The following is a 12,733-nucleotide window of genomic DNA, read 5'->3' as shown; positions in this document are numbered from 1 at the left end:
TACGAGGTAGGTTGTAGAAGTCAAGGCAGTGCTCCTTGACAATTCATTTTTCATTAATGCAAAGCCCCCCACTCCTCCTCTTATCTCCCACAGTATAAGAATGCAGGCGTGATTGAGCTGGAGGCCTGTGTTAAGGCAGTCCGGGTGCTTGCAATTCAGAAGAGGGCCAGAGAGGCCTCTGAGTTCCTGCAGAATGCCGTTTACATCAACTTGGGACAGGTAATCTGTCTGTGTGTCTGGGATACAGAAGCCTTTACTTCATCGGTGCATTTTATATGTTCATAAAAAATGAAAAACTGTTGGAATTTAAACAGCGCAATTTCTAGATCTGATCTTGCTATACAAACACTTGCATGTTAGAATATATGGAGTTCATGCATTGATTATTTATAAATGTTGATTCACCTGAATAACCCTAGATGTTTATATATCCATCCATCCATTGTCTACCACTTATCCTGTTAAGGGTTGGGGGGGGGGGGGGTATGCCTGTCCCAGCAGCCGTCGGGCAAGAGGCGGGGTTCACCCTGGACAGGTCACCAGTCCATCACAGGGCCAACACATATAGAAAGACAACCATTCACTCTCACAGCCACACCTACGGTCAATTTAGAGTACCTAGATGTTTATGTTGTATCAAACATACAAGATGTAGAAAACATCTACATTATTATGCCTTGTCCTCACTGTGCAAAATTCTTTTTTTTTTTTTTTTTTTTTACATTTACATGTCTCAAGTCATGTTTCTTGATGTAAACTACACTTCCAGTTACATACCAAATACAGTATTTAACCTCATTTCTATCATTTCACATCTTTATTTACTTGAAATCATCATACGATAATTAGTCATTTTAATGGAACTCATCCATTCCATAATTAGCAGTGTGCTGAATTAAGGAGAGATATGTCATTTCTATAATTGCAGCTCTCAGAGGAGGAGAAGATCCAGCGCTACAGTATTCTTTCCGAGCTGTATGAACTGATTGGCTTTCATCGCAAGTCCGCTTTTTTCAAGCGTGTGGCAGCCATGCAGTGTGTGGCCCCCACTATCCCCGAGCCTGGCTGGAGGGCCTGCTACAAACTACTGCTGGAGACATTGCCTGGATACAGTCTTTCCCTTGACCCTAAGGACTTCAACAAAGGTAGTTCTGCACAAAGCAAGAGTCAATTTGGCTTTTTTAGTTCCAAGCAGGCCTTGGAAGAGATGGTGGACATGTTGCCACGTTTTCAATAGAACCATATTGCAGTTCTGCACATATGCTTGCTTGATTGTCGCACTCTTTATTTATTTATTTATCTATCTATCTATCTATCTATCTATCTATCTATCTATCTATCTATCTATCTATCTATCTATCTATCTATCTATCTGTCTATCTGTCTATCTGTCTATCTGTCTATCTGTCTGTCTGTCTGTCTGTCCTGTTCAGCAGCTGGGGCAAGCAGTATAGACGTTCCTGGTGCCTTGCTGTACTGAAGCAGTTTTACTCTGTAAAGGAGGAATCTGATAAACTCCTATCGCCATTTGTGTTTAACTTTATTAGGAATGGTATTGGTTCATTGATAAAGCTACCAGACTGAGGACAGGAGTGGATAGACAGAGAGAACAGGGACAGGATAGGGAAGACAAGGGGGGGGGGGACTCAAAAACAATAGCAAAAACAAACAAACAAACAAAAAAAAACAACAGTAACAATAATAACAGAAAAAAAAACCCATTGGTTGCAGAATTTCCAGTGCAGATTTAACATTAGCTTTAATATAATTTTAAAACAAATATCTGAGTGTGTGATTATGTATCAGTTGTGCACCGCGTGTGTGTATGCGCACGTGTGTGTGTGTGTGTGTGTGTGTGTGTGTGTGTGTGTGCTACGGTTTGTCTTTGGATGCTGTGGGTAGCTGACTGTAGCTGATGTGGGGGACCAGAACAACATGCCCCCGGTCCAGGATAGCAGGCAGGTCAGGACCAAGCCACCAGGGCACCCAGAAACACCCAGAACACACCTACCTATTACATACATATACATTGTCGCACTCTTTAAATAGCACTTCAAACATAAGGCCATTGACCAAAGACCAGCATCTACTTGGTTAATGGTGATAATGTCTTTTGGAGTCTCAAAATAGCAATGTGCCATGATTGTGCCAGACCATCCCTCATTAATGTATCTGATCAACTGCTTCCGCAGAGGGAGGGCAAGTTAATTTACTAGTAAAGGGTGGGGGCGCTTAGCGGGACAATATCCTTTGTACTGGCTTGAAATTAGCAATGGAGCACTTGACCAAGTGTTCATTTTGATGTTGTAGTTTATTTCACTCACAAATCGTATTAAGGCTTTAGTAGGGGGAAAAAAATTGCCAAGCAGGGGGATATATTTTCGAGTTTCTAAAATTCAGATAAAACAAGCAAATCTTCTGTTTTCTATCCAGGAAGTTCATCATGTACATTTTGCCTGGCATAGATATGATGGGCCTCATTTATGGCATACAATCATTCCCACACACATCTCAACATTTAACAATATGGATGAGAATGGAGGCTAAGATCAAATATCATATCAGCTCTGAGATCCTGTATGCAAGTTTCCAGCTCAGCTTGATTGTGACCTGACTTTGATCAAAATAGACCTGATGGAGTCTGAAGATTATTGTGAAACAATTCTGACTGTCATCTAAGGACGTTCCACCACTTAAAAATTTGAATGTAGATAAACAATAAATAATATAGGTTATAGCATTTGGGACAGTTAAAGACCTTGCTAAGGAAAACCTTGCTTTACATTTATATAATATGCATAATAAGCACTGCAACAGAGCAGGAGCGCAGTTTCAGTGCTCTGATATGCTCATGGGTCATGACTGAGCACTGCGTCAGGCTGTTTCGTGGCAGATGGCTGTTTGGATTGGGTGGGGGTGGGAACGCCAGAGAAATTTTGTGATGTTTCTCCTCTGCATAGCCAGCTGCCCCTCCGACTGTCTAATAATCATCTCAATGACGATTGCCATTTATCATTTTATATTTAAACCTCCACTTGCGTTTGACCATATAGGAAGGATTTCAATGTTATCCACATGTTCTAAACTTCTTTTATCTCACTTTTCAGTCATGTTACATAAAACTAGCAGTTCCATTGATTTGGTTAAGCCAAGGTTTCAATCTCCACATCTGAAAAGTTCCTCTTTTTCAGGCTATAAAACTGGAAGCAAAGATTTGCTTGTTTTTGTCGAGCAAATTTAAGAGATGAAAACAAGAAAATTCTTGAGTTTTAAACAAGCAGATTGGGATTCTGAGTTTAAAACTCAAGAACTGGCCCCCTCTTCCAGCTTGCCCTATTCTTTTCTACTGTGGCCATCATACTGACAGTGTGCAACAGTGTGTGTGTGTGTGTGTGTGTGTGTGTGTGTTTGTGTGAGTGTGTGTGTATACACTACCAGTCAAAAGTTTGTATGCACCTTCTCATTAAATTTTTTTCTTTATTTTCATGACTATTTACATTGTAGATTCTCACTGAAGGCATCATAACTATGAATGAACACATATGGAATTATGTAGTAAACAGAAAAGTGTGAAATAACTCAAAACATATTATATATTTTAGATTCTTCAAAATAGCCTCCCTTTGCTTTGATTACTGCTTTGTACACTCTTGGCATTTTCTCTGTTAGTTCAATGAGGTAATCACCGGAAATGGTTATCCAACAGTCCTGAAGGAGTTCCCAGTGCTGAGCACTAGTTGGCCCTTTTGCTAATTCATGGTGGGAACCACGCATGTAGAGACCTTCCGTTCACCTTTTCTGCATTGCACAAAGACACGGCGGGTGGAACCAAAGATCTCAATTTTGGAATCATCAAACCAAGGCACAGATTTCCACTGGTCTGATGTCCATTCCTTGTGTTTCTTTGCCCAAACAATCTCTTCTGTTTGTTGCTTTTCCTTAGTAGTGGTTTCTTAGCAGCTATTTGACAGAAAAGGCAGTCTCCTCTGAACAGTCGATGTAGAGATGCGTCTGCTACTAGAACTCCGTGTAGCATTTAAATGGGCTGTAATCTGAGGAGCTGATAACTAGGGTTAGGTCCCGAGAACTGGTTCTTATTCGGAACCGGTTCCTACGCTTGCAAAGGGACGCTAACATTTGCCAGTCACAACCTGCTGCGGCTACGTTAAGCAGCTGGCAACCCCAGCGAGCAGAGTTCTACATACATCATATACATATACATCCATCTGGGCTGCATATGTTTGTTTTTTGACTAAAACTGGCAATGTGAATTGTCACAGCCTGACTCTTAGGCCATGACAAAAATGGGAGACCAAATGGATGCACAAGTATACACAAGCATTTTTATTTTGCCATAAGAAAAAATAACTAACGAAAACATCATGGAAGTCAGTATCAGTCGTGTAATCATGTATGGATGTGTGGATGCATGTGTGTGTGTATGTATGAAACAACAAACAAGCATTTTTATTTACCATAAGAAAAAATAACTAATGAAAACAACGTGGAAGTCAGTATCAGTCATGTAAGCATGTATGGATGTGTATGTGTGAAACAACAAAACAAAACTGCAGCCGCGTCCGTGAGGTGAAAAGAGAGAGAGCCCGGGGGAAACACATTGCCTTTATAAATCAGATCACATGGGGCCCGGGTGTGTCTGATAAAGCTGATGAGGACCCTCCTCCATGTCCCAGATCCTGCAAAGAGAAAGAGAAACCAGCAACAGACAAGAGACACCTAGTGGAACGGAGGGACCGTCACCCCCCCCATAAAAACGGGGTTCCCACTGGAACTACCGGCAGACCACAGCTATTACATTCAAAACAAATAAACTCTCAACTTCATAGTATAACATAACTTGATGCAGACTATATACATTATTACATTATTCCATACTGACCTGTGCTGTAGATTCTCCCCAGCCAGCTAACCACTCTACACCCTGCAATCCAGCAAATCTGGCGCCTGGAGAAGCACTTTAAGAGTAACAAGGAGGAACAAAAACAACCAGAGGAGTTACACAGTCAATGGCACAGTACAAAACTCAAGAACAGGGTGCACTTGACAGAGCATCTGCCACAATATTGTCAGAGCCTTTAATGTGGCGGATGTCCAAGCAATAAGACTGCAAAAACGAAATCCATCGCATCAACCTGGGATTCGGGCAATACAAAGAATGCAAAAAAGTGATTGGGTTGTGGTCTGTGTACACCACCAGAGGAACACTACCAGTGTCAACGTAGACTTTGAAATGTTGTAGTGCCCAAATTAGCAGGAGTCTCCTTTTCAATAACAGAATAGTTAAACTGAAAGGAGTTGAAATTCTTTGAGTAGAAACTCAGGTCGTTCCATACTACTGTTATCACACTAGTGCAGCAAGCACCTGCACCTACATTACTTGCTTCCACAAGCAGTTTGAAAGGCCAATCCATGCATGGAGCTGCAAGGACAGGAGGTGAACACAGAAAAGACTTAATATTTACAAAGGCTTGATGACAAGAAGCTGACCAAATGTACTTGCATTTGCCCTCAGCAAATTGGTCAGAGGAGCTACCATAGTTGAAATGTTTTTACAGAAATTGCAGTAGTAACCCACAAGACCCAGAAACAGCTGGAGTTCTTTCTTTGTAGTGGGCACTGGATATTGCTCAGTGGCAGTCACTTTGGCTTGCACTGGCCACAACTTCCCCTGCCCAACTACTTTACCAAGGTATGTGACTGTGGCCTTAGCAAACTCACACTTTACTAAATTTACGGTCAGGCGTGCATCGCTCAGATGGTCAAACAGCTTTCTGATATGACTCAAATGTTCTTCCCATGTATCGCTGTAGATCACAACATCATCCAAATACACAGCACATCCCTCTAGCCCACCCACAACCATGTTCATCAGGCACTGGAACGTCGCTGGTGCATTTCGCAACCCAAAAGTCATCACTGTATAGGAGAACAGACCAAAAGGTGTAATAAAGGCTGAAATTTCCCTTGCTCTCTTGGGCAGAGGTACTTGCCAATAACACTTTGGTAAATCAAATTTACTAGCGTATTGAGCTGAACCGTCCTGATCCATACAATCTTCCATATGTGGCAGTGGATATGCATCTGGCTTCGTGACCCCATTTACCTTCTGATAGTCTGTACAAAACCTAGGACTTTTATCAGACATATCCACTAACAGACAAGGTGACACCCAGCTACAAGACGAGGGTTCTGCTATACCATTCTCAAGCATGTATTTTATCTCAGTGTCCATTACCTTACACTTTTCCCCTGACACATTGTAAAAACGCTGGCGGATCGGCTGTGCTTCACCTACGTCAATATCATGCTCTATTAGATGTGTATGGCTCGGCGTGTCATTAAATAGACACGAGTAACTGTTAATTAGAACAGACAGTTCAGCGCACCTCTCCTCCGACAGATGGCCAAACAGAGTCTCCAGCTTACGCAGTGTTGAAGAGTTTTTTAATCTGCCCCATAACAAACTCTCATCAGGTGGTATCACCCCATCATCCTCCTGTACAGAGAGAAAATTCATAGAATTTGAAACTGGTTTCACAGACTCCTCCTGTTCCTTGCCACTAGAAACAGCAGGCTCTGTCACACAAGCAAAGTAGGGTTTCAGAAGGTTTACGTGACAGAGTTGAGTTGATTTTCTACGCTTTGGCGTTGACAACAGATAGTTTTGATCCAAAACCTGGTGAAGAACTGTAAACGGGCCAGTGAACTTAGCTTGGAAAAGAGAACTGATAATGGGCAGCAAATCAAGGACCTGGTCCACAGGACTAAACCGGTGAACCTCAGCTTTCTGAACAACACGCTTTATCTTCTCCAGTGAAGAGACCAATTTTTCCCTCGCCATCTCCCCAGCCATATACAGCCGATGCCAGAACTCATTTACATAATCAGTCAAATTACTAGGAGGTTCTGGTTGTGCCACAGCATCATGTAGCAGAGTGAGTGGCCCCCACACTGTATGCCCAAAAACTAGCTCATTAGGGCTGAAACCAGTGCTTTCCTGCACAACCTCCCTGGCAGCTAACAGTAATAAGGCAGCTCTCCTTCCCAATCCTGTTTGGCTTAACACAGTACCCCTACAACAGAGCCTTCAGGGTCTGGTGAAACCTCTCCAGTGCCCCTTGACTCTGAGCATGGTACGCAGATGCCTGGTATGCTTCACTCTGAGCTGTTTTAGAACTTGTGCAAACAAATGAGATAAAAAAAATTTGAGCCCTGATCGCTCTGTATTACTTTTGGAATCCCAAAGATGGAAATGAACTGGGTCAATGCTTTTACCTCCGACTTAGCAGTAATGGAGCGCAACGGATAAGCAGTGGGATACCTTGTGCTTTGACACATGACTGTAAGCAAGTAATGGCTACCAGACTTGGAGCGAGGTAAGGGAACCACACTATCGATTATCAGATGCTCAAATGGCTGTGCAATGGCTGCGATAGGAAACAGAGGAGCTGGCTTAATGCATTAATTTAGCTTTCCTGTCATTTGACATGTATGACATGACATGTACCTGGACACATCCCTCTTCACATGAGACCAGAAGAAGTACCGCAAAACATACGCATATGTCTTATGAACTCCAGAATGCCCTGACTGATCATGAGAAGTCTTCAACACTTCATCACGAAACCTAGATGGAACCACAATCTGGAAAACTGGATCACCAACAAAGTTTTCCCTGTGTGGCATGCATTTCCTCACCAGCAGTTTGTCCCACAGCATGTAACCGTTTGCAGCACTCTTTCCCACATCACCAGTGAGAATCAGGAATAACCACAGAGAAACCCCCACTCTCCTCTGCTCCACCCTGCTCTGATGCAGGCTCTGTTTCTGACTCTGCACAGTACATAGCTTGAGTCACTGCACAAGCTGTGAACACTCCAGGAAAACACTGAGGACTCTCATCTGATTGTCCTGTAACCAAGGGTGAGGACGTTACTATGGGAGAGGGCGGACCCGTGGCCCACACACGGCTGCCCGCCAGGTCATTCCCTAGAATGATGTCCACGCCCTCAACTGGCAGTGCAGGATGTATGCCCATGACAAACCTCACCTTGGACCAATCCACAGCTAAGCACCAGTCTATGGAGCGGCACAGGCAACACCATCAAACCCATCCCCTGCGTCAGAACATGGTCTCCGGTCGAGGGCAATCAGCTTTCCAATGTCCCCTGTCTTTACAGTAGTTACAAATTTTGGTTGAATCAACCTGTGTCTGACCCCATGCAGCCTATTCTGGACTACCAAGGTGAGGACCAGCTCTTTCCTCCCTTTTACCTGCTGCACGAAACTTACTGCCATCCACCCTGTAAACATCATCCCGAGCCTGGTGCTCACAGTCACCCCCGTGCGTAAGCACATACCATGCTCTTCTGCCAGTCTAGCGGCCTTTGTAGCAGCCTTCACCTTATGTTCACTGATTTAAGTAGCAATGTGGCTGGCAACCGAATTTTTAAACTGCTCCAGAATGACCAAATCACATAAAACCTCATAGGTCTCCAACTTCAATGCATCGCACCACCGACTGAAATGAGTGACTAGCTCCCTGGCGAACTCCATGTGTGTCTGCTTACCAGACTTCTCCCTTGTCCGAAACCTCTGGCGATGTGCCTCGGGCACTAACTCATAAGCCCGCAACACTGCAGCCTTGACCATTGCATAGACCTTATCAGCCACAGTAAGAGCAGAGTGAGCTTCCTGTGTTTGACCTGTGTGTTATAAGAGTAATGTGCGATCAGGGTCTGACCACTCATGACTCTCAGCTACCCGCTCAAAAAGTGAGAAAAAGGTATTCGGGTCACGCTCACAAAACTGAGGAACCAAACGCAGACTAACAACATCAAAGAACCAGAAGTAGACCTACCCAGAACAGGAAGAGAGGCGTGGCCCACACCTGCATTAGAGCCACTTAACCTACCCTCCTCCACCTCAAGCCTTTTAATTTCTGCCTCCCTCGTCAACTTCTCGACAGCCTGTTTTTCCATTTTGGTTTGTAACAGAAGCAATTCTCTTCTCTGCTCAAAAGTTAAACCAGCTTCACTCAGTAGGTATCTACAATGTAGAAAGTAGTAAAAATAAACAATGAACATTGAATGAGGAGGTTTACCCAAACTTTTGATTGGTATTATATGTATATATGTATAAGTATGTATCTACGTGTATGTATGTATGTATGTATGTGCATGTACGTGTGTGTGTTTATATGTATATACATGTATATACGTGTATGTTTGTATGTATGTATGTATGTATGTATGTGTGTATGTATGTATGTGCATGTACATGTTTGTGTGTGTATATATATTTATACATGTATATACGTGTATATATGTATATATACACGTGTATATGTATACATACACACGTGTATACGTGTATATATGTATATGTACACGTGTATATGTATACATACACACGTGTATATATGTATATATACACGTGTATATGTATACATACACACGTGTATACGTGTATATATGTATATATACACGTGTATATGTATACATACACATGTATATACGTGTATATATGTATATGTACACACGTATATACGTGTATATATGTATATGTACACACATATATACATGTATATATGTATATGTACACGTATATATGTCTATATATACATATGTGTGAATGTATATGTGTTTGTGTGCATATGTACATATGTACATATGCACATACGTACATATGTGTATGTATACATTTTCATTACACCTGCAGAGCCTTGTGATGACTTTTAGTATTACTTGCCTGTTAAAGTAGAAAAAAGGATTTCTCATAAAAGACAGCTAAATCCCTAACAGCCAGTTTACAAAGGTGATTTAAAGAGAAACAGATGACATAGGACACATTTACATATCAAAAAATAAAACAGGTTATAGCTGATGATCTGTTACATTCGCCTGATTTGTAGGTATATCAAAATTCAGACAGAATTTGATAAAGATGGTGGAGCTGGAGAAGCTTAAATATTTACCTGTATAATTCTTTAGTTTTACTTCTTTAGTAGTGCAGGGACCCAGTGTAGTTTTACTGTGATTCCTTTATATGGCCTATAAAGCAGCTTTGTCAGCACATTCTGGAGCATTTCCAAATCAAATTCAACTTTGGAATCACTGACTTGTGTAATAAACAAATCTGTGCCAATGATAGTTATTGATAGTTTTGTTCCAGATTTTAGATTGAAGAGAGATTTTTTTCAACTTGTTTTAATTTATGTATACCTTTTTAATTGACGAAGTGAAGATGTGCTTATTTTATAATCTCACTGAATTCAATTTATCTCAAATACTGAAAGCAATCTTACATGATTTAGAAAGGGTGACTGGTAGCAGTGTAGACAGTGTAAAAGGAGATGAATAACATCACTTCATACCACATCAGGTTTTGCTTTCTTTTCAAGTGGGTCCTTCAGGTCTTCTGCATTCAAACAAACACTTCACTCAGAAAGAGACACAGTTGGGACCTGATCCAGGCTTTTGTAAGGTCGCCATGATAGGCCTCTTGCCTCTACGGACTGTTAACCTTGCTCGTTGCAGCCACTTGATGGCTTTTGAGTGCTGACAACATAAAAGACGGTGCTCCCAGCAAACAGAAAAGCTCAGGGACATCCATATTTTCTCTCCTGATCATTATTCACAGGACGCTGAGAGAAATAGTTTCAGATACGCTGTTGATATCTGGCCTAATTCCCTTTATAACAGTGAAATGCAAGCAACTCCACACTGTCAGAGGATATATGTGCATAAAAGGCAGGTGAAAAGATTTTGTTGAGGATATTTGTAGTATTTCACACTGTCCCTTTAGGAATGCAGCTAGGCATAAGCTAATCTTTTCCACTAAGATTTTTCTATTACACCTCAAGTAAATTCCTGCGATACAAGTTGGAGCTATGAATTTATTTAGCAAGTTTCAATGCACAAGTATTATGTAATTACATTTCATTTATTTATGGGAACAGCATACATTTATCCATCCATCCATCCACGCAGACACGGGGAGAACATGCAAACTCCACACAGAAAGACTACGTACTCGAGCCAGGGCTAGAACCTGGAACCTTCACCTTCGTGCCGCCTGCATACATTAATATAAACCTGAAACATGTGAACATGTCTGTAAATCTCCCAGTGTTAGTCAGCCGATTCATTTTCAACTATGGTCTTTGGCAAGATATTCTAAAGCCCCCCCACCCCCCCAAAAAAATGTTGAAATTTACAAGGACATAAAAGCAGCATGACAAATTTCCTCAAGACACAATGCCAATCATGCAAAGCAACAGGAAACAGCACAACACCAGCACAACACAACAGCAAAAGATATTATTTTGGCACATATATGCCATGATGAAGAACATCACAAGATCATTAGAAATGACTTCCTGATGAGCCTGTCTGGTTTTCAAACACACATTTTGGCACAAAAACACAGTGGAACTGACAGCAAACAGTGCATGAGACTAAGGCGATCTAGGGCAATCTTAATTCATCCCTCTGTGCAATCTTATTTGTGAATGACAACTATTCTGCTGCATTTCATTTTAGGCATCAGCTGCTTCAAAACAAGCACTTCTCCTTCCACCCTCAATGAATGAGAATGAAACATTACTGTGTACCGCATTGATGCGTAACAGGAGAAACCACAAGTAGAGAAAATAAACCAAGTCAGAAACAGTGGTGAGTGATATTGGGGGAACAAAGTTGCGTCAGGACTTTTTTTTTTTTTAAGAAAACTGGAATCCTTGAAAAAAAACTTCAGCTAATGGTGATGAGAATGAAAAGAGGAATCCTGGCAATGCTATTGAACTTCTATTGACCAAAACCTTAACATTTGGTGGTGTGGAATTTTTTAACATTCAGCCAAGAAAAGTCATTCATGATCATCAGCACCATGGAAAACATTACGTTTTCATAAAAACACTATTGTAGAGTAATGCTAAAATTTGATGTAATAACCATAAACTGTTAAGTGATAACACTGTGAAGGCCAAGAGAAAAGTCCGAGGAAATCCCTGCTGCCCGATTGCACCATCATCACTAACTTGGGTGTTAAGAAAAAAAAAAAAAAGAAGCTTCATATTTTCTGTTGTGTTTCATTCCGTATCAGATAAATGAGACCAATTAATGTCCATATTAATCAAACCATTGAGAAAAGTGACCTCAATTTAAAGCAATAAAAATAAATTGTGATTCTAATTTTATGTGGAATTGTGCAGAAGACTATACAAGACTTGATCTTTGGTTCCACATATGCAGTGAGTTGCCAAAAACAAAATATGGTTGTTGTTTATACATGGTTTGCATCATGCAACAGTTCACAAACAACGCTCCAGAGCCAACTTGCCTCTGGTATTTTACTTTTTTTTTTGGCAATGCCTAATCAGCATGTTGAAACTGAGACTTAATATCCCTCAGTGTAAATTATGCATTTCTCAGCTTTTACAGCTTATAATGCTTTCCAAGGCTCCCGAGGGAGTTTTCTAAATTCAGACAGTGGCACCGTCATTACGTCATTGGGGAAATCTTGTGTGTAGGCACATGGAGTTGAATCAGGCAGGGAGAGTTGGATAATTTAAATTACATTGGGAAAAGTACAGGTTCTTGGGCTTTTGGGTTAGGACTACTGCCAGTGTGTCAGCCTCTGCTGCTTTAATTCTGAGCATTATTTCAATGTTTGTCACAAGCCAATCATGTTGCTTGAAGTACAATACATA

General features: G+C 41.3%; 1 protein-coding gene across 2 annotated transcripts in view; it reads left to right on the top strand.

Moving 5' to 3' along the window:
• The window catches only part of trappc9 (trafficking protein particle complex subunit 9), a 242,188-nt gene that overhangs the window by 14,219 nt on the left and 215,236 nt on the right, over positions 1 to 12,733 (top strand). For both annotated transcript variants that reach the window (XM_086193247.1, XM_086193246.1), the window contains 2 exons: positions 94 to 219; positions 929 to 1,145. In XM_086193247.1, coding sequence (XP_086049373.1) covers positions 94 to 219; positions 929 to 1,145 — 343 coding nt within the window. The remainder of the gene's footprint in view (positions 1 to 93; positions 220 to 928; positions 1,146 to 12,733) is intronic.

This window comes from Aulostomus chinensis, chromosome 22 (genome assembly GCF_037954235.1).
Source record: "Aulostomus chinensis isolate RoL2024-O1b breed Wild chromosome 22, RoL_Achi_v1.0, whole genome shotgun sequence".
NCBI classification, from domain to species: domain Eukaryota; kingdom Metazoa; phylum Chordata; class Actinopteri; order Syngnathiformes; family Aulostomidae; genus Aulostomus; species Aulostomus chinensis.
The sequence above is the reverse complement of the archived record's forward strand: the minus strand, read 5'-3'. Positions and strand labels throughout refer to the sequence as shown.